Below are 22,806 nucleotides of genomic sequence, written 5' to 3'. Positions count from 1 at the left end.
TTGCCAATATTGTGGCCAGGTAATGTTTCATTTTGGGGAGCTATCTTGAGCACAGTAGAATGTTTAGCAGCATCCCTGGCCTCTATCCATTACATTTCGGAAGCATACCCTCTCCAAGCTGTGACAACCAAAAATGTCTCCAGACATTGCCAAATGTCCCCTAGGGGACAAAATTGACCCCAGTTGAGAACCACTGATATATACCAATAACAGGCCTACTTTTCTACTTTCCACTTATAAATCTAGTAAATCTGTAGTGGATTTACTCCAAGTATGAATAGGTTAGAGGTAATCCTTCAACGTTGAATGTTGAAGACTCACTCTTATCTTTTTCCATCCTTGTATTTTTAATTATTTCTGTAGTTGGTAATACTGTGACAGCTCTTTATTCTTCTCATTAATTTGCCATCTTTCCTGCCTAATGTAATTATAATCAGAAATATGCATTCAATTATAGAAAACATGATTCTTAATGAAACATAAAAAAGTCATATAACATACCTAGACTGTTATTTCATTTTGATTTACCCATAAATAGCATAATGTTTTGCTGTTAGGAAGAAGGATTTAGAAAGTAATAAACTGTTATTATGGCTGGAATATGTCATGCTTTGGAATTAATAAAATATATTTATGTTGTAAGGAAATTAAAGCACATATGGGGAAATATTTCTTTTAATATCTCTTTCCAAATCAAAAATTTTTGACATGGATAACAATACAGCATCCACAGAAATTGATTTGTATAAATGATCTATGGGCTCATACACATTTTGCCCCCAAAGTGTTGTGCCAGAATAGAGCCATAAATAAAATCTACAGAAAGGCCATAGAGCAGAAGTGTAGGAGACTACATTTCAAGGATCCATTTGTTAGAAACAGCTTTCATTTTAAAATAAATTACAATTAATAAAGGGAAAATACCAAGGAAAGAAAAAATTTCAGCTTTTGAAAAGGATTTGTCCAGTATTTAGCTATAGATTTAAAACTGACATTTGCTGCCTTATTGAAAAAATTAATTAGTGATCTATATGCTGAACTATTAAATGATGTGTAAATGACTCCAGTTACAGCATTTGGAAATACTTTATAATTTTCCCATGTATATTTGCACTTATTCTCGACACAACGGTTACAAAACAGCTCATGTGATAATTGTCTAATATTTTAGCAAATACCCATAATAAAAGAATAGAAGAGCATTTATCAGTGCCTACTTAAAATGCCTTTGTTCATTTCCAAAATTGTAATACCTATTAAATACTCATTTTAGTGATTTTTAGTTACCTTGCCTACCCCAGGACACCAGAAAAAAGTGATTCAGTTTTTCAACAATAGAGCCTGTGTTGTAGTAAAAGACTCCCAACTAGCAACTGTTTAATAATTTTTCTGCTATGCTCTTTGTTCTTACAAATGTGTCATGTACTGTAGGAGATACAATAGCAGCAGAGGTGGGAACAATGCAGTATTTATAGAACTTTTATTATATGCCAGACACAATGCTAAGCACTTTACCTTTTTATGTTATTTAATGTTTTCCACAACCTTAAATGCAGGTGACAATTGCCCCAGCCTTTGACAGATGGAGAACATAAGACTTTAAAACATACAGGGTACATGGGTGGCTCAGTTGGTTAAGCATCTGACTTCAGATCAAGTCATGATCTCATGGCTTGTGAGTTCAAGCCCCACGTAGGGCTCTGTGCTGACAGCCTGGAGCCTGTTTCAGACTCTCTCTCTCTCTCTCTCTCTCTCTCTCTCTCTCTGCCCCTCCCCCACTCACGCTCTGTCTCTCAAAAATAAACATTAAAAAAAAGTTTAAATAAATAAATAAAACATATGTAATTAGTAGCAAAGGCGGTGTTTGAATACAGGTCTGACAGACTTCAAACTGATCCCCTTTATCATTACTCTGGAATGCAGAATCTGAAACTTTTATTATACTTATAATCTAATTAACCTCTTTAGGAAACTCATTTGGCCAGAATGTAACCTGTTAAAATTTAGTTAGCTAAAATTTGTTTTCATGGTCATATACAATGATAATTTTTATGATGTTCTAGAATCACTGCAAAATTCTGAGGTCTTCATAATCTCTATTTTGATGAGAAATGTTATGGAATCAGAATCTTCCCTTCCATAGAGTATCTATTGGAAACATTTTAGAGCTAACACCTAATATTTTACCAGACACCATAGATATCCTAGTATCAGTATCAGTCTATCTTTATTGGTCCCAGTATTTAAATCAGGTCTAATATTTTACATATTGGAATTAGTCAGACTCCTATTATTTCTACTAATTGCTAAAATGCTTTCCAATTCATAGGCTTTAAATATATATATATATATATATATATATATATATATATATATATATAAAATGCCTGATTACACATTAAAGCAGTTAACAGTTAATCATTTTTACTATTTGACACAACTCACTACTTTATTGTTTCTATTTAAAACATCCACAATACATTTTTGCAGCACTTAAAAAGCCCTTTGTCCACATAAACTTTATCGTAGTGAGAAGAATGTATTGTGGAGCTGACAATTTGACAATACTTCAATGATACATTCACCAGTGTGAAAGGACCTTACTTTCATACTCTTACTTACACAAACCTCACACAAACAGATAAGATTCTATAAGTGATTTTTATTATCTACCTCACCCCACTCCTTCTAAGAGAAAAATTAAGTCTTAGGCTATTTTTATATTTTTATATTCATTTATAAAGTTATGTATTTATTTATATTTATATTAATTAATTTATATATTTATATTTAATTTTAAGGGTTTTCTATTTTGGTGATATGTCTCAAAGGTGATATGTCCTAACCTAGTGGTTAAAAGCCATAGGGGCACCTGGCTGGCTCAGTCAGTAGAGCATGTGACTCTTGATCTCAGGGTCATGAGTTCAAGCCCTGTGCTGAGCATGGAGCCTACTTTAAAAAAATCATAAGTTAAAAGCCATGGACTCCAAGGCTTATGACCATAATTGCTATCAGGGAAGCCTGGGTTTCAGTCCCACCTCTGCTTCTAACTAGCCTAATTTGCTGTATCTCCTAGTGCAAAGCATATAAGCTCTCTAAACCTCAGTGTCCTTATTTTTAAGAATAAAACTAGTAATGGAACCTATCTTATAGAACAGTTCAAAGTATTCAACTAGATGACAAATGCAAAGTTTTATCACAAGCCTCGTACATGATTAAGTACTCAGTCAGCATTGAATTAGCATCTTCATCATGATCGTGACTAGCATCATCATCATCATGAAAACTCTTTTTGCTCAGAAGCACCTCTAGGACTTACCTGCAGTTATATAGAGAAGGAGAAGAAAGAAAGATAGAGAATAGCAAAAGAAGTAGAAGCCAATAATAGCGAGGATACTGGAATTTGAAAGGAATCAGGAAGAACTGTTTGGGAAGTAGAGAGGAGAATGAGTTACCTGGGCTGATCCACACAGTTGTATTCCAGACGTTCATGAGTCCTAGGCACCTTTGCCTTCATGGACCCCTTCTTTCATGAAAAAAATACTTAAAATTATATTTTTCAACTGTGTTGGTATACTCACATGAATACATACATACACACTTTGAAGAGTTGTTTTTTCTTCTAATTAGACAGGATATTAAAATATTTTCTTGGGCTCCTAAAATTAGTACTATGTGCTGTAGGCATGTTCCCATTATGCATAATAGAGAAGTTGGCCCCACTTTCCTTCTTCACTCTAAAAGATGTATAGCAGAGGCATCCATAGCATTATCAATGACCCGGGCTGTAGTCATTCTTTCAAGTTAAATGCTCTTGACTTAAACTTAGCCCTTTGCAGGTGTTTTAGGTTCTGTGCAGGGACTGAGAACACCTTTACCAGGATTCTTCAAGAGCCTATGTAGCAGCAAGGGGAGTGAAATGTTATTTCCATGAGCCGTTCGCACACACCCAGACATTTTTACTGCAGTAGCCCCCTCAGTGGCCAGTAAGCATTCACATACATCCTAGGCTTGGGAGTTTTTATTTAGCATTCAGCTTTTTTAAAAAGCAAGTGAAGATGGAGAGGGCTGTGTTCTTTAGTTCATGATCTGTTTGAGTGCTTATATAAATTATCTTTCTGAGTTGGTGAAAAAGAGCTATGTTAAACACTCACCTCATGAGTTAATATAACTTATGGTCAGATAAATTACCACTTAAATAAAAACTTTTGCTCAGCACATCTGTTCTCCATGTTCCTTTCTCCAAGTCACATCTGCTTCCTTTGCAAGAAGAAACAAACTTCTACTATCATTAGTGCAGCCGCACCAATACAGTGTGGAAGAGAATGAGATCTTCTTGGCTTCAGCATCCAGAAGTTTCTCTGAGTACAATCTTCTGTATACGTACACTCATTTTTGTTTGAAGTTAACGAATTAGTCTTCTGATTTCAAAACTTCACAGGGAAACAGAAAAGAATGCTGGCAGGTCTTTAAATAAAATATTCTGTTAGAGTAACCAGATTTCAAATGTGACATTTGAAACTTTGAAGGAAGCTGTGGCTAAAAGCGAAGCAGATAAATGGGGTTTCTTTTTTGATAACTCCGAATCCTAATACCCACTTCTTTGTGGGCTTTCATTGCTCCAAAGGGCCCCTTGAGCTTTTATCTGTTTCTCCATTTCTTCCCCATTTCTGAAGTCCAAACTAACTCTAGCAAAGGTACACAGCAAGATAGTGAGGATGGTGGCAAGAGAGGGGAGAGAGCTTGGGTCCTGGATTAGGCACTTAATAGGTTCTTCTGTCCCTACCAAACCAAGCCTAGAATATGACTTACATTAAAAAAAAATTTTTTTTTGGCCCCATCAAACAACAGAGTTTGGCTACGTATAAGACAACTTAAGGGCACCAGGGTGGCTCAGTCGGCTAAGCGTCTGACTCTTGATTTCGGCTTGGGTCATGATCTCAGGGTCGTCATGGGATGGGGCCCGTGTTGGGCTCCACTCTGGGCATGGATCCTGCTTGAGATTCTCTTTCTCCCTCTTCTTCTCTCAGAAAGTGGTTATAAGTTGTAGGTAATGGTGGTCCTGGAAACATGGGGAAAACTAATAATATGTCACTTGGACTCTTTATACTGTCCTCATTAGTCAAAGCCATTGATGTCCTTTCTCTCATCAAGCTATAACAAATTGTTTTTTGTTCAAAGAAAGGTTGGCCCAAAGGCTTAATTAGGTAATGCAAACAAAATTTCTACATGCATCTGACCAACTGTAACATTTCCTTCAGTAGGTATGTGTTGTAGGAACAAGAATGAGGGATGGGGTATTCCTTGCAGACAGTTTCACCGATTGCAGAACTACAAGTTAGTTTGACATATGTTCCCTGAAGGCAGAATTAGGACACTCTACAGCCTGACATATTTAACTTCTTTGGAAAATGATGCTAATTTGTCTTTTTTTTTTCCTTTTTCATCCACATCCTTTTTTTAGGCAGGACTAATGAGTTTAAAACATTGAACATGACCTCATTCTTCAAAGCAGACCAGGTCTCTCCACCCTAGTGGCCCCCCATCTCTTTAGGATCTCATTCTTCAGCAATGTGGGGCAGACTTTCACTGACATTCCTGGGTTTTTACCTCGTCCAACCACCCCCTCCCCTGACCCAAATGCTTGAGAATGATTTTTCCAGACCTCATAGGTTATTTTAAAGTTAAATTACTGATAAAGTTAAGAGACCCAGATTTCAAAGGTTTAAGAATCACCAAGGAAGGGAAAATTTTTCTTTGAAGTGGAGTACCTTCTCTTAAATACTTTGATCAAAATATTATTTGTGCTGTCTGAATTTGATTCACAGCTCACCACTTACGTGTTGGAGAACTTGGACCAGTTTCTCATCTATCAGGTAGGGATATAATACTACTGATCCCGTAGAGTGGTTTTAAGGAAAAACTGAGTTAATATAATTAGAATTTGGAATAATGCTGGTGCTACAGACAGAGCTCAAAATACAAGTTTGCCAAACATAAATAGACAAATAAAATGTCTTCAGGTTGGTATAAGAGGAAAGTTTAAAATAAGCTTTTTAAAAAACTGAGGTCTAATAAACTGAATTGGAGATTTTTAAATTCCTTATATTTAAGTTTAGATTTAATAAGATATAAAAACATGAAGGGCTTTGCAGAGCAACCACCTGTGCTAAATTATACAATAAATTTTATGGTAAATGTAATAAAATGAAACTTCCAGAATTCAATGTAAAATTTGTCCTGAACGTGTTTTAAAATTGATAGTTGCACAACTAATTTTGTATGCCATCATATTGGCAGTCTCATAGACTGAGAACTAGAGAGTTACTTCACAAAAAGAGGAGAAGTATTTCTTTGCCAAACGCTGGGACATCCTTCACAGATATTATCTGGCGGATTACTTTAAAGGTGAGAAGATCAATGTTCCTGCGCCATTTTTATAATGAGCAGCCAAGGACAAAGATGTATGATACCTAAATGTCATCAGACGGAAGGTATAACTATAATGTAATTTAATTTTTTAGTGTGTATAATTTTTTTTAAAAAGCACTGTCACTTTTGAAAGCCATCACTTCAAACGACAATAAACGTATTCACACCTGATAATAACCTAAATGAGAAAATATGTCCCATCATGTAAATCCACATCATAATTTCAACCCAAACTGCGAAACTCTCCCCGACTTGTTTAAAATCAGAGTTTGCTCCAAATGCTAATACATCTTCACAGATTAGAGATTTGTCACTTTTGAGATTATTTAAAATGCGTAGTATCTAACATTTTTGTAAGCCTTACTGTGTGCCGGGTCCTATTCTAATTGCTTTACATTCATTAGCTCTGTTCTCAGCACAACGTAAAACACTGACAAGACAGATACTTTGATAATGCCCAATGATTTCACAGATGGAGAAATGCCCACAGGCACAATTACAAGTAGCAGAGCCCGTTTTGGAACCCAGGCAGCCTGGTCCCAGAGCTTTGCAACCTACGAGCAATGGGTTTTGCTACTCATAAGCTCTGCTGTTAGCCGCTATATTCCAGTCCAAAACTAGATTGCTGAAGTAAGTATATGGTTTCCAAAAGACTTTGGCCTCAAAAGTTAATTTGTAGGTTATTGTTTAGAACTTGTCATTTTTTTTTTCTTTAGAAGAAAATTTACAAGTGAGGCTAGGTTACAGGGGACCTCCAAAAATTCTCCTAATGTATGATATTTAATACAGCGAGAAGGGTCCTGAGGAAAGGGACAATTATGCTGGATTTTGTGTGGATGAAGGGTTCCATGGCCCAGGCCATTAATGGGGAAGATTCTAGTAGAGGAGAATATGAGTAGCTGGTATGTCTCTAGCGGAAGGATGGACCAATAGCTCTGTGGGCAGCAGGTATATTCATTTTAAGGTTATTCGTGAATCTTGTATTTCAATGTTGCGCTAAACTTCAGAGTTGGGGAGATCTTAAATATCCAACCCCTCATCCTGCATAAGAATAAACTTCAATAACTTGCCAACATCCATCCTTAATAATTTACCAAGTTTCATTGCTAGTGAGTGGCAGAGTAAGGATGAAAACCTATGGGCTGGTTATCAAACCTTCTGGCAGTTAGTCGTTGTACCTCATGTAAAAGAATTATTGGAATCCAGACCCAGACATGTTTCCCGAGTTGTTGAGCCAGCTCCATATCCTTAAGTCTCCAATGCAAACTTTCTCTTTCTACATGTATTAAATGAACCGTCAGTTGCAAATTTGCTGACCACTCTGCTTGACTAAAGAGATCCCTATTTCTTCTTCAGAATATGTAGTCAGTTATTCCATACCCTTATTTGTTAAGTCTTAGTAGCATCCTCTCCATGTAACAAAATATAAAAACTGTAAGTAAAAAAGTTTTTATTAAAAAAGACATTATAGGGGCGCCTGGGTGGCGCAGTCGGTTAAGCGTCCGACTTCAGCCAGGTCACGATCTCGCGGTCCGTGAGTTCGAGCCCCGCGTCAGGCTCTGGGCTGATGGCTCAGAGCCTGGAGCCTGTTTCCGATTCTGTGTCTCCCTCTCTCTCTGCCCCTCCCCCGTTCATGCTCTGTCTCTCTCTGTCCCAAAAATAAATAAACATTGAAAAAAAATATTAAAAAAAAAGACATTATATTTAGAGGTAGTTATAAATTGTCATTTAAAAAACAATCCTTTTTGAGTGATGTCTCCAAAGATGGGACTTACTTTGGTAATCTGCAGATCTTCAATAGCCAATCAACATATACATTTGTCTACGTCAGTGCTGGCACTGAATGAAAAAAATGATTCATGCAAAGCCCCCAAAATAGCATGCACTGCCTAGGACTCTCTGGCATTCTCTTTCCCATACTAAGTCCATCTGTGATCACGCTAACCCCTCGGCCTGGCCCAAAGCCCTCCTTGCCAACTGGCCACATGCTGCTGATGAACAGCCTCTCACCCCTTTCATAACCAGAGCACAAATATTAGATGAATTTCCTTTGAACCTGGCTTCCTCTTGGCTCTTAATATAGTCTGGCTCTTTACAAGAAACACTCTGGGTTCTGGGAGCCACAGATTCCCTTACTAATCACTATTTTTTTTCTGGATAAGCAAATACCAAAAGAATTCTTACACATCTCCAAGGTATTTGATACGTGTATCATGATTGGAAACGGTGTCCCATTTCTTAAACATTTAATTAGAATCTGTCACTGCAATATGTGCAATATTAGCTATCTAGCCCTTAGAAGGAGTACTAAGGTTTCTCTGTATAACAATAATATTGATAATAATAAACCACAGTCATTTTTATTCGATGCTTTTTCTGAGAATCTATTTCCTCAGTCACCTTCATGTGTAACTGACCAGACAATAGCCAATCCATATTTAACTCAACTTAATAAAATAATATGCGTTCCATGTTAAGAGGAAGCGTCTGAAATATTATATTCTTTTTAACACCATTATCCAGTAAGAACACTTTTAACCATAATAATAATAATTTCCAGCTGTCCCAAATCCTAAAAGTAAGGCACCAACCCCCCAAATATATTTTGTTATTGAGACATGTGTAAACAATTATGAATATCTAAACCATACTAGCTCTGATTTTCAGACTCTCCAAAACTGTAGGGGGGAGAAATGCTTTTAATAAGTATGTTGATAGACATATCCTACTTCAAAAGTTGCTTTTGCAGATGCACAGAATAAAGATTTCACTTTTTATTGGGTATAATAACAAATGCTATAAAGTTTAAATTTCACATTAAAAATAGAGGAAAAGACATTGCTGCAATTCATCTTTCTAATTTGTAAAAGTCAGATTCTTCAAAACTGCCCCAAAGATCCAAGAGTAGAGAGTGATGATCTCTTTTCAGTGAGATCCCACTTCTTGAGAGATCAGAGAGGCCTCTGACTTGATCAAAAGTTTGTGTGTGTTTTTCACTTTTTGTTTTGTTGTATTTTGCTTTTTCAAAAACAAAGTACATGGATTCATTATGCCAAGGAAACATCTGAAGTAACATCCATGTTTAAATCTTAAAATGTTTAAGCTTAAATGTATTTTTACATAAAACTACTTCTTATTTTTATTTTTTACCAGAAGAAGCACTCACAGCATCATTCAAATCCTTTATTTATTTATTTATTTATTTATTTATTTATTTATTTTCATTTGAGAAGGTGGGAAGGGGGAGAGAGAGAGAGAGAGAGAGAGAGAGAGAGAGAGAGAGAATCTTAAGCAGGCTCCATGCTCAACCCCACGATCCTGGGAGGCAAAATCAAGAGTCTGGCGCTCAACCAACTGAGCCACCCAAGCACCCCAAATCCTATTTTAAATAGAGTGGATTCCTCTACCCATTGGCACAGTATTGTTCAAAATAGTGAAATCATTGTGGATATATTTATTATGACACTATAGTTTTCCTGGGGTTTACTCTCTCTCTGCTACCTCTTTGCCTCTCTCTCTCTCTCTCTCTCTCTCTCTCTCTCTCTCTCTCTCACACACACACACACATGCACACACACAGTTTCTCCAGGCCAAAACGTAGATCTTTGATCACTTCTCTTAGCACAATGCCTAGAAGATTCTTAATTAATATTTACAAAATTAAGTGGCACTTCCAAGCTAGATACAAAATTAAATATATGTTCTATTTTTAAAGCTATTATGCTCTAGATCATATGAATAAGACTCTTTCAAAAATGTTAAAATGCATTGTTACATTGGTAGCATCATTGTATAATGATGGCATCATTCCTGTCCCTGAAGTTTACCAAATAATTCAGTATCTAAATTCTTCATGTTTTAGTAGAAAGAAAGCCTCCTTGTTAGCCTCAGACTTTCACAAACTCAGCAGCAAGAGAGGTATGAGGGCATTGAGAGAGAAGAGCTGACCTTTGGAGCTTGTATTCCTTGTGAGGAAAGGCTACATCCTTCCCTCTGCTCCCAAGGGGTGAAGGAAGAGGAGTCCCCAGTTTCTCCTCTCTGAGATAATCACCTGTGACATTTGGACATGACTTTAAGAAGGAGAGAAAGATGCTTGATTACCTGTTTGGATGTCTGCTTAGTTTGCAGGGCTTGTAGAATGGCCTTGTACTACCAGAGAGGGAGAAAATCTCTCTGAGATACTGCCATTGGTGAAGGCCACAGCCTCTAGAATCCAAGCTGTAAAATGTCTAAGAAACTAGGTTCAGAAGGCCTAGTAGGGACCCAGCATGGGGCAAAAAATGTTCCTGAGACTATAAGTATGTCAGGATACACTGGAAAAGGTAGCTGAGACCCTCGAGTCTCCAGACAGCTGCTTCATCATCAGGGCTTATTTGAGGAGACCCCCATCTACATCAAAGGTAAACAATGAGCTAGATCAACAGTGATGACCACTGAAAAGGAGATCTCTTTTCCCTCTCCTTCGTCCTATCACAAATCAAGAGGCGTGAGTTTAGGGAGACTGTGAGAGAGTAGGGCGCACCCACTACCTCCAACCTTCCAATATTAGGTTTCTATTGCTGTATGATGAATTAGCACAGATTTAGCAGCTTAAAACAATACCCATTAGCTAGTTCACAGTTTGGTAGCTCAGAATGCCAGGGAGAGTATGACTTGGTTCTCTGCACAGGGGCTCAAAGCTGAAATCAAGGTATTGGTCAGGCTGAATTTCTATTTCTATCTGGGGGCTCTGGGGAAGCATAGGTTTCCAAGCTCATTCAGACTGTCACAGAATGCAGTTCCTTGTGGCTGTAGGACTGATGTTTCCATTTCCTTGCTAAGGGTCAGCCAAGGGCTGCTCTCTGTTCCCAGAGGCTGCACACATTCCTTGCCATGTGGTTCCTTCTGTCTCCTGACCCAGCAATGGAAGAATCTCTCACACCTTGAATCACTCTCAGGTTTTGTCTCTCTGTCTTCCCTAGACCTGCATTTAATTTCCCTAATTTAGGGTCAACTAATTTTGGACATTAATGACATCTGCAAAATCCCTCCATAGTAACACCTAGAGTAGTGTTTGTTTAACATTTTTTTAAAACATTTTTAATGTTTATTTTTGAGAGAGAGACAGACCGTGAGTTGAGGAGGGGCAGAGAGAGAGGAGACACAGAATCTGAAGCAGCTCCAGGCTCTAAGCTGTCAGCACAGAGCCTGACTCGGGGCTTAAACTCACAAACCATGAGATCATGACCTGAGCCAAAGTGGGATGCTTAACCGACTGAGCCACCCGGGTGCCCCTAGAGTAGTGTTTGAATAAGTAGAGGAAATGTATATTTCCCAGAGGATGGGAATTGTAAGAGCAATCGTAGAATTAAATCTGTCACTCTCTCTACACGTCATAAACTGTAGAGGCTACAAATCACTTTCCTGCGGAAAGCTGTGGATCCAATATGAAATTAAACTTTTAGTGAATAAACCCAAGTCTTTATAATGAAAATGAGACTTTTTATAACTGGCAATAACTAAAGTGTAATGATATAGGGCTTTAATATCATTAAGGGAGTCAGGCCCATTAAGAAAAAGGGTAGTTCAGTCAATGGAGTGTGAGAGTAGTAGTTAATGCAAAAAATAAAATTACTACTTATTTGTAACTTCCAAGTTGAGGCTCTTCAATCAGAGCTATTACGCGTGATTGGAATAAGCTCGTGCCGTAGAGTGGTCTATCATAATAAATGTCCATATGCCACATACTGTTCTTGGCACGCCTTATCACTTAATGTACATGATAACCATAAATAATAGACACTATCATCACAGCAAACAAGGGAGGACCTGGGACTTCATGTCTATCTGGTTTTAAATTTTTTTTTTCAATGTTTTTTATTTATTTTTGGGACAGAGAGAGACAGAGCATGAACGGGGGAGGGGCAGAGAGAGACGGAGACACAGAATCGGAAACAGGCTCCAGGCTCCGAGCCATCAGCCCAGAGCCTGACGTGGGGCTTGAACTCACGGAGCGCGAGATCGTGACCTGGCTGAAGTCGGACACTTAACCGACTGCGCCACCCAGGCGCCCCATATCTGGTTTTAAAGCTCATGGTATTAATTCTTATGCAATAAGCCACTCTTAAACTACTAAGTTACTTTTACCCCAGATGACAAATGAGGAAACCTGCTTAACCATAAAGTAAAATGCCTGCTATCAGAGCTTTGGGTATCTTTCATAATCAAATCATGTTCTGCCCCCCAATAAATTCCAGTAAGCCTAATATACAGAGTATGATTAGGATTCCAAGTGTCTGTTAGTTCTTTTTCCAAGATTAGCAGTTTCACTGCATTTTGTTTACATTCCTTTGTTTGCTTTTTACTTAAATGAAATAATTTCAGAGACCTGGGACAGACCTCACTGACCACTGATTTGGGTTGCAAACACAAATCCTTCCAGAGGTGGGTAAAATATCTGATAGAATTAGGCCAAAAGTGAGGCAATAGGAAGTGGCATGGACTGTGGCAAATGGAAGACATATGCCTTGTTAAAAGTGAGGAGTAGCCGTGCAGCTCAAGATGATTGTTGCCTTTTTGGAATTCTGGCTCAGTAGTGTCAGATCTTCTGAGTCTTCAAAAGCCATCAAATGTATGGATTTTAATGGGATACCTCCCAAATTTTATATACTGGTAATAATTTTTAAAAAGGAACCAACCTTCTGTCAGCCAAACAAATAAATAAAATGTTTGTGATCAGATTCAACTCACAGTCCATTAGTTTGTGTGTATTCTGATGTCACCCAATTCAGTCACATTATAAATGATAAACTTAATTGGTGAGGGAGGTCGGAAGGATGAAAGCTGAGAAGAAAGGTTAAATGGTTAGAACAATTTATATTACTTGTGTTAAAAACCCAACTTGATGTGGATTTTAAAATAAAGGGGATTTGCTAGCTGGTGTAACTGAAAAATTGAGATTTTTTTTTGGCTTTAGTTGGAGTTTGATTTAGTACTTAAATGATGTCCTTTGTTTCCTCTCCATCTCACTGCTGTGCATTCTAGTTGTTGCTTTTCTCTCAGACTCCACCTGGGAACCTTTGGGCAGTGTGGGTCCTCTTCCATGTCTGCACTTGGCTATGGCCATACTAGACTTTATATCCTCAGATCACATTCCTAGGAGTTCTTGAAAAATCTGCACAAATCTCATCTCTGATCAGATTTTCTGCCCTATTATTTACTTTTTATTGAATTAAGCCAGTCTATCTCTACAGCTGGTAAGAGGTCAATCTTCCAAAGCTCATAGCTAGCTATGGACAAGAATCAATCACCAAAAGAAATTAGGAATAGTCTTTCCAGAGAAGATGGATGCTAGGAAGCAAAGAACAGATTCCAAATAAGGTTCATCTTCTTCTGTGAATACTTCTTCCAGGTCCTAGGACTTTAAATCTAAGATGGCTACGAAATGCCTACCTCCTGTCTGAATCCTCGTCATGGATTCCATCCACTTCTCTAGTTATATATGAACCACTTTTACTTAGATAATTCTCTGTCACATTCAACATATTTAATGTCCAATTCATTATTTCTTCCCCCCTCGCAACTTCCTACAATCTTCCATCCAGTAGTCAAGGATCTTGAGTGCAAGAAATTGAAATCAACTCTGGCTAACCTAAGCAGGAAATGGACTTACTCAAAACATATCTGGTAACTTACAGAATTGAGCTATTGAGGGAAGACTAAAGAACCAGAAAACAGGAATCAAAGGAAGTTAAAGAAGCCACAGACAATATCACACCATGAGAAACATCTGGTCTGGATGCCACTCCTGGCCCCATTCCCCCTGCTGCCTCTGGACACACTCTCTGTTCCAGATACTCCCTCTTCCAGAAGCTATAGGCTGCTGCTTCTGCCACTGCTTCCTTCCAATAAATGAATTCAAAACTGTCCCTTCTTATTTGTATCATTTGCTCCAAAATCAAAGTCTTGGGGTGGGATTCGCAGTTGGACAATTTAGGTCATATGTCCATGTTCAGTTTGTCAAATAGATGGAACAGGAGTATCTGCTTTTCATTGTAGAAGATTCCCGATAATCAAGAAAACATTGAGTAATAAGTGGTGAAAAAAATGACAAATGTCTCCAATTCTTGTATTTTATTGAACCTCACAATAGGAAGACAGCTATCAATTCAATACAAGTGTGTTCTACCTATAACTCTCCAAGGACAAAATTAAAATGGCCCCCTCCAAAGGCAATACATTTCCCTTTAAAGTGTCCAAAGCATAGACCCGTTGACCACTTGGTGGCAAAATTAAAGAAAGAACTCCGGCACCACAAGCTTGGGTGGACCAAATGACTTTTTAAAACCTTACTAATCTATACATTTTAAATAAATGAAAAATTACAAGGATATCCCAGTCTGTGTTACTGCTAAATGCTGTGCTCTTACTTTCACTGTTGGTGTCTTTACAAATACTGAAGAGCAAAAGTTCAGGCCATTACAAGTGTGATCTGAAGAGCATAAAACCCTGTTATCCCTCCCTCTTCCACATGACATATGGCCTGCCCTACTTCTGGCTACATGGCCCAGGGTTTAAAGGAGCTGTGAGACAAAGCAGATCTGCAGGATTAGACCCACAGCTTGCCATCCAACTCCTGTCCAGTCTATTACACCTCTTTAGGTCACTTTGACCTAGATCTTAGTTTCTTTATGTGTCACTGATTGCTTGTGCACATTGTAGGGGCTTTTGATACCCTCTCCCATTTTTCCAGGGCTCACTGCCCTTGCTACCCTCAGCCACCTTCACTTCACTTTCACTCCTCCCCTGTCACTACTTTTCTTTACACTAGTGATTCTCAAACTTGAATGTATGTTGAAATGTCCTGGAAGCCTTGTGAAAGCACAGGTTGCTGGCTCCAGCCCCTTGCTGACTCAGGAGGACCTGAGGTGGGCCGGGAATTTGCATGTCTAACCAGTTTCCTGGTGATGCTAATCCCTGGCTTCTGGTCCGCACTTTGAGAACCATCACTTGTTACCATCCCTGAGTTTATGCCTTTTCTTTCTCAGTAGTATCTGCTTTGAGAATTATGTAGCCCAGGTGCACACTTTCCAACACAGTTCTGTAGTCCATTTATTTGCATGATAGGAAAGCTTGTTTCTTTACTTTTCAAAAAACTCTATTGCTGTGTGAGAAAAAAACAGATTTCTAGGTAGTGTCACCAGGGAGATAGTTTCCCAGGAAACAAAAGAAATCCTTTCTATGGTGCTTCCCATAGTGTGATTTTCTTCCTTCCTTCCTTCCTTCCTTCCTTCCTTCCTTCCTTCCTTCCTTCCTTTTTTTCTCTCTTCCTTCTTTCTTTCTTCTGACTTTCAATCCTATATTGATCATTCTGTATTCTCTATGGCACAAATGTGTTTTTATTCCTTTTCTTAATATTTACTAACCTTTCCTGTAAGTGATTCTGAACAACAAAGATGCATTTCTGTATTTTTTCTTGAATTATCCAGTATTGTGAAAAGCATTCATGTTTTGTGCATGTAACATATTATATCAGACTGAATATTTCAATAATTATTTTAGGGGTGCCTGGGTGGATCAGTTGGTAAGGGTCCAACTTTGGCTCAGATCATGATCTCACAGTTCCTGAGTTCAAGCTCCATGTCGGGCTCTGTGTTGACAGCTCAGAGCCTGGAACCTACTTCAGATTGCCCCTTGACTGCTCACTCTCTGTCTCTCTCTCTGTCAAAAATAAATAAACATTAAAAAATATTATTATTTTGATAATATCAGTTATTATGTATTTTAGTTTTATTTGCCCATGTTAAACATAATTCAAATCTGTGAAAACAAAATGGAACAAAACAAAACAAAAAAGAAAACTTCTCCAAATACCAGATAAAAGACATATCATAAAGAGTAGTATATTTTGGATAAGACTTTATTTGAGGATCCAGTGTTGTTTCTTATTTTGTTCTGTTGATTTTGTCTGTTTTGGTAAAGTCGATTTCTAAAAACAAAATTTTAAAATTTTAAAAATTTGAAACTTCTAAATTGTTCAGTAATGAAAATACAGGCTGTGCTCCTTAATGGACCAGATTTCATGTGTGATGACCCATTACTGTGTGAATATATTCCAATAATCTTATCCTGTTCCTCCTACTCCTCAGTCATGAAAGAGTGATGATATGTTTAGCAATCATTTGACCAATCTGTACGTCATTCAAAAGTCCTTTTCTTAGAAATTCATTCCCCGACACTCTAATTTCCTTCTCTTTTCTTCTGTCCCCAATCTCAAGAGGCTTCACCACGGAGTTTATAATACATCCACTGCCTCCTTCTGTCCTCTGTAGGATTAACCGCCACTGAGTCTAAGGTTTCTAAATTGTTTTTTCTTTCTGTTTCTCCTTTTATAGTGTGTGGTTTGGGAGGAAATAAAATTTTTACAATTCAGAAAAAGTCTTAAAATATTTTAAGATTGGGATTTATAAAGCCCAACATTTCTTTTGATTCTGGCTTTCACTAAAATCATTTGTATTTCATTTGTTTGTTAAACGTCTACGTGGTCTCTTCAGAATCAAACCAAACTATGATTTCATGTACTTGTGGCTTTTATAAACTCCACGCTATACAGAGTCATCCAAGTTTTTAGAAACACTCTAATGTATGTAGCTATTTTCACAAATCAACATCCTTCTTATTAAATCAGTTGAGTGTATCTGACTTTGTCACTTTAGAATGCTCATTGAGTAAACACAGTTTACCTACCACCCTTACCAATAGGTCCTCCTTGAGTGAGTGATATTTTTTTAAACCATTAATGCATTCCACCAGAAGACCACATTTTTCAAAATGCTTTTCTTTTTATTAAATAAAATAAAATAAAATTTTTTTATTAAAAAGATTTTTTAATGTTTATTTATTTTAAAGAGAGAGAGAGAGAGTGTGAGCTGGGGAGGAGCAGAGAGAGGAAGACACAAAATCTGAAGCAGGCTCCAGGCTCTGAGCTGTCAGCACAGAGTCCAACATGGGGCTCTTGAACTCATGAACCGTGAGATCATGACCTGAGCTGAAGCTGGTCGCCCAATCAACTGAGCCACCCAGGCGTCCCTCAAAATGTTATTCAGCTACACACAGGGATTAGGTGTGGCATCAGAAGATCTGGATTTTTGTGCAGTGACATTGAGATGCCACAGTTTAACTTCTCAGGAAATTCCTATGATCCATAAAATGGAGATAATAATATCTGTCCCAACCTATTTCACTGGGTTGTTATTAAGAATAAAATGACAATGGATATAAAAGGTTATTGAAATTAGAAGGTGTTATAGAAATGAAAGATACTGTATTATATTCATATATTAGGCATATTGATTGATTTTTATTTTTTTAATTAATTTATTTATTTTGAGAGAGAGCGCGAGCAGTAGAGGAGCGGGATGGGGGGGGGGTGGGTAGGCAGAGAATCCCAAGCAGGCTCTGCATTGTCAGTGCAGAGCCCGAAGCAGGGCTCCATCTCACAAGCCATGAGATCATGACCTGACCCAAAATCAAGAGCTAAATACTTAACCCACTGAGCCACCCAGGAGCCCCTATATATTAGGCATATTGATTGATTTTTAATGATTCCATTCATTCTTTAGGAGAGTTTCAGTTAAACATTATATTCTAATATCATACTCTATCAGAGGAAACACTGTTTTCATTGATAACGAGCTGAAATAGGAAACCAAATTGGACCAGCCTGTAATTGTAAAACAACTCATGGTGGTTCTCCCTCTGCCCATTCCAAGGAGATGTGTATCTTTGAATTTGAAGAGTGAAAAATTATTTTGGGTCCTTTTATCTGTAGACTAATTCCATGTTTCTGCTTCCTTGTAAAGTTATATATATATATATATATATATATATATATATATATATATATATACACAATAGGCTATGATATTGCCCTAAATGCTACAGGAAATAAATGTAGAAAAAATTTCTTTAATGTAAAAGTTCCTAAGTGTTAACAGATCGTGAAAATCAACAACAACTGTTGTGCCGCAGTCCATGATCTGCAAGGAGAGGGCAGATAATTCCACCGAGATGAAAAGAGTGCGTCTGGTGTTTGAGGTGTGGCCACATTTGACTTTCATGTCCTTTGGGGACACGACACATTTTGTGGGAGACTAAAGTTAACGCAGCTGCCTTTGCTAATCAGTCAATATGACCCAGCCTCTCAGGGAGGAAGGCCCAGGCAGCTACACTCGGAGACCCACCAATCTTGCTGTGATTAACAGCAAATATGCTGGTAAAGTCACCCTCTAAGTCTGTCTAGCCCATCAGGCCTAGAAATGTAATTTAGATGATTATCTCAGTGCCCATTAAACCTTGTGACCTATTGCATTTCGTTTGAAGTCGGCCTGCTTACACTTGCTAATAGGAAAAAAAGAAGGATTAACTCAGAGGTCATGAAATCAGAGCACAGCCAGGATGATGATGGCAAAAGAGCATAAGAAACTTTGCTCTGTCCCCATAGGAAAGAGGAAGAACCTTAAGAGTAAAGGGCTGTCAAAGGAATGCATTTCTCTATGGAAAAAGGAGTTCTCTGGAATGCAACCAAGAGTGAATCCTTCACTCTCCACTAGTTTCAGCCTGTTTATTTAATATAGGCATCATATTCTAGCAAGGTGAGACATCAGATTTAAGATCATGGGATTGTTGAAAAGAATCACGGCCTAGAGTCTAATTGGGAAACTTAATGCAGATAACAGATGCGTTATCTGCATCCTATAGCTATTTGAGTCAGAGTCTTAACGTATCTGGGATCTAATATAGAAGTTAAACAATTTGGGGTGGGTTTTAAGGCATGAAAGAACCTACTGGAACCTATTAGTTTTAGTTTATCTCAAGAGTCTACTGCTTTTAAAGTTGCAAGGGCTGAGTTCAGTTCCTGAGATCCTTGCTCGATTCAGCTTCCCGGTGTGTGCAGAGTACATCATTACTGGCATACTTTTTAGACACCATAATAGCATAAGTATTTATTGCTAGTCAGAGTTTTAATGTGTAGAGAGAGTTGCTCAAATAAAAGCTACTTATCAGCTGACCCCTTTACCAGATGGATATTTAAACTTTCACTTTATGAAAATCTGAAGTGAATTTTTAAAATTTATAGTTCTTAAAATATTAGTGAGAAGACTGTTTCAAACGTAGTCTTCCCCATCCAAACGATCAAAATTCTGGATTCTCTTATCCCATTTAATACATGATTTTAATTGACAAAACATGTTCCTATATAATTTTTCAGAAACAAGAGTATTTGTTAAGCTAGACATTTTAATATGACAACTTTACAACCGTCATGGTCATAAGAAAAGGGAAAATTAAACTGAAATTTAAAACCTTAACTAGGTCTTTTATTTTCTAAATTCATGACTGATAGCAATTGAAATTGATATCAAATAGAGCATCTTGCAAAATGTTCTGGTGAAACAGCTTTAAAAATTACAAGGTTTGGGGCCCCTGGGTGGCTCGTCAGTTAAGCATCCAACTTTGGCTCAGGTCATGATCTCACAGTTTGTGGATTCAAGCCCCTCATCAGGCTCTGTGCTGACAGCTCAGAGCCTGGAGCCTGCTTCGAATTCTGTGTCTCCTCTCTCTCTGCCCCTCCCCCACTCACATTCTGTCTCTCACTCTCAAAAAATAAATAAAACATTAAAAAATTTAAAAAAATAAAATGACAAGGTTTTTAAAAAAAAATGTGAAATGCAATTGAGATACAGGTCAAAATGCACATATGAATGAATATGTTTACACATTTCAATGCTAAATAGATTTCAGGTCATCATGTTTTATAAAACTGTCAAAGAAATTTAACAGGCTGCCTCTAGCTTTCACAAATAAGTTAAACTAGCTTAAATAATATTCCTAAGAAAGTATTAAAATGATTGTAAAATTAAAATAAAATTAAGTTCTATAAAGAAGGTAATTAGAAAAAAATTAACTTTAATTAAGAAAAAACTTTATTATTTATACTTTTTAAAGTTTTAGTCCTGCTTATTTCCCTTTTTAAAATGTATTTTTGTTTTTAAATAGAGTTTTTTATTTTATATTAAGAACAGCATGGCATTGAATTAGGTTTAGTTTTATTAGAAGGTAGCAAATAATCAAAACTTCTTTGTTTTCATAAACCTTTGATAAAATGTTTGATCAAAATATCCTTTTCATTTTTTATGTAGCTGCCAGAATTTAAACAATAAAAGATTCACATGAAAATCTGAATTTTAGTTCCTGATGAAGATCTGGCAATCCCAGGGCTATTTTCCCAGATGACAGCTATTACTGTCACCTGATTTACTCTCCACTGAGTTATAACCTGGACCATTTTATACTCTCCCATTTATATACCATACCTGTGAGCATTCCAGGTGAGCCTCTGACCCAGGGCAGTTATCAGAAAGGGGCCCAGAGTTTGGAATTAACCAAGTCAGTTTGATGGAGGCAATTGATTTCTTTCCAATCATTTGTTTCCTTGTTTCCAAATCAAATAATCATCTATCCCATTATGCTCATCTCCCTGTGATGACTTCTCATGTAAAACTCTGTAAGGACAGGGGTTCTTGCCTGTTGTGTTCACTGCTGAATCCGGTGCCTGAGTATGTGCTTAATAAACAATTACTGATTGAAGGAAAAATAGATCCTCCAATAAAAGAGGCTACATAGTGGCCACATGGCAATAATAATAATAATAATAATAATTTTCATAGTATTTTTCATTTAAACAAGAATATCAAATATAAGTAGGGCCCTGGGAAAATTAATGGTTGATCTTCTAAATTCATCACTTTTATATCCCAATGCCTGACAGAGTGCCTGACACATTATGGACATCCAATAGGTAATTGTTGAATGAATGAATGAGCTCATCCTCCTGTGATGAATATGTCCAGAGAGGAAGAGTGACAGCCAAAGCCATTCTTTTCACTGTGTTCAGGATAATAGTGCTACAATGTGATTTCTCTAGGACAGTGATAAACTGATTCTGGGTTAATATCCAAGATAGATTCACATTTTTTTCTTACTACATTAAAAGAGTTGTGTTCGAAATTTCTTTTTTCCCCCATTAGGGAGGATTCCACTAAAGCAAATGATTTTATCAGTGCCTGTGGGAATTACCACTTCTCCCGTTGACCCCCATCATAATTTACACTTCTAAATTTTACACTGACCACCCCTTAGTGACACTGTTGTTTACAGCATCTCTTTCTCCCCAGTCCCATTTCTTCCTTGTCTTGATTATCACTGCTACCCTGAGAAACACTGTGGCACAAGGTCAATGTCCAGCAAATGTTTGTTGAGTGAATGTATGAATGACACAGAGTATATTCATACAGGAAATACATATAGTTTTCAGAGTGATTAACTTAATGCATCAAAGTTGATGGGATGCCCTACATTCAGGAACATCAGACACATCATCAGAAAATCTACATGTTTGATATTCCCCTATGACTTTAAACAGGTAGCTGTACCTCTCTGAGCCCTGTTTTTATCATTTATGTGGTGTGGGCAACCTTCACAGGCCCCCTTACCGCCAGCCTCATTCTGCTTGGCATTAAAAAGTCTTTTGTGCTTCTCTATATAAATTTACATTTTTTGATTCATTATAAATTTACATACCTACTACCTTAGCAATTACAATTAAATAAACTTTACAGTAATATATACAAAATGCTTGAAACAGAGCCTGACAAAATAATAAGCACTCAATAAAAATTAACACTTATTATTGTTACTATTATCATTGCAATGTATCAGATACAGTGTGGATTAAAATAGGCACAATCCCTGGCCTCCACCCTGGATGGGTAAAAGTCAGTATCTTATGGATTGAATGTTTGGAGACATATATTTGCAGATTTACAAATAACTATAAATCTAGTGCTTAATTCACAACACTAGGCAGGTATTAAAAACCAAGGATATTTTTCTTTTATCTCACAGTTTTGTCAATTCTCTTAAGACTGGAATACTCCTAATGTTTTTTTTTCTTATTTTTTTTTCTCTATTTCAAGGTGTAACTATACTGGAGATTTTTTTCTTCTTTTGCTTTAATATAGTTAATAAGTCTCCTATGAAACTTAAAGATTATAAAAAGCTGCTTTCTCACAAAAAGATATAGTGATATTGGTGTCAATAAAATATTTAAAAAATTTTTTTTAACATTTATTAATTTTTCGAGAGACAGAGAGCACAAGCAGGGGAGGGGCAGAGAGAGGGGGAGACACAGAATCCGAAGCAGGCTCCAGGCTCTGAGCTGTGAGCACAGAGCCCAACGCGGGGCTTGAACTCATGAAACTTGAGATCATGACCTGAGCCGAAGTCAGACACTTAACCGACTGAGCCACCCAGGCGGCCCATGTCAATAAAATA

The 22,806-nt window shown here is 37.3% G+C and overlaps 1 protein-coding gene across 4 annotated transcripts in view; it reads left to right on the top strand.

Moving 5' to 3' along the window:
- Positions 1–22,806, top strand: part of CPED1 (cadherin like and PC-esterase domain containing 1) — a 267,418-nt gene that overhangs the window by 145,291 nt on the left and 99,321 nt on the right. For 3 of the 4 annotated variants that reach the window (XM_015067315.3, XM_015067313.3, XM_027075346.2), the window contains one exon: positions 5,829–5,876. The exons of the other annotated variant lie outside the window; for it this stretch is intronic. In XM_015067315.3, coding sequence (XP_014922801.1) covers positions 5,829–5,876 — 48 coding nt within the window. The remainder of the gene's footprint in view (positions 1–5,828; positions 5,877–22,806) is intronic. 4 annotated transcript variants of the gene reach the window in all.

This window comes from Acinonyx jubatus, chromosome A2 (assembly GCF_027475565.1).
Source record: "Acinonyx jubatus isolate Ajub_Pintada_27869175 chromosome A2, VMU_Ajub_asm_v1.0, whole genome shotgun sequence".
NCBI lineage: Eukaryota > Metazoa > Chordata > Mammalia > Carnivora > Felidae > Acinonyx > Acinonyx jubatus.
This window is presented reverse-complemented; position numbering and strand designations above follow the sequence as displayed.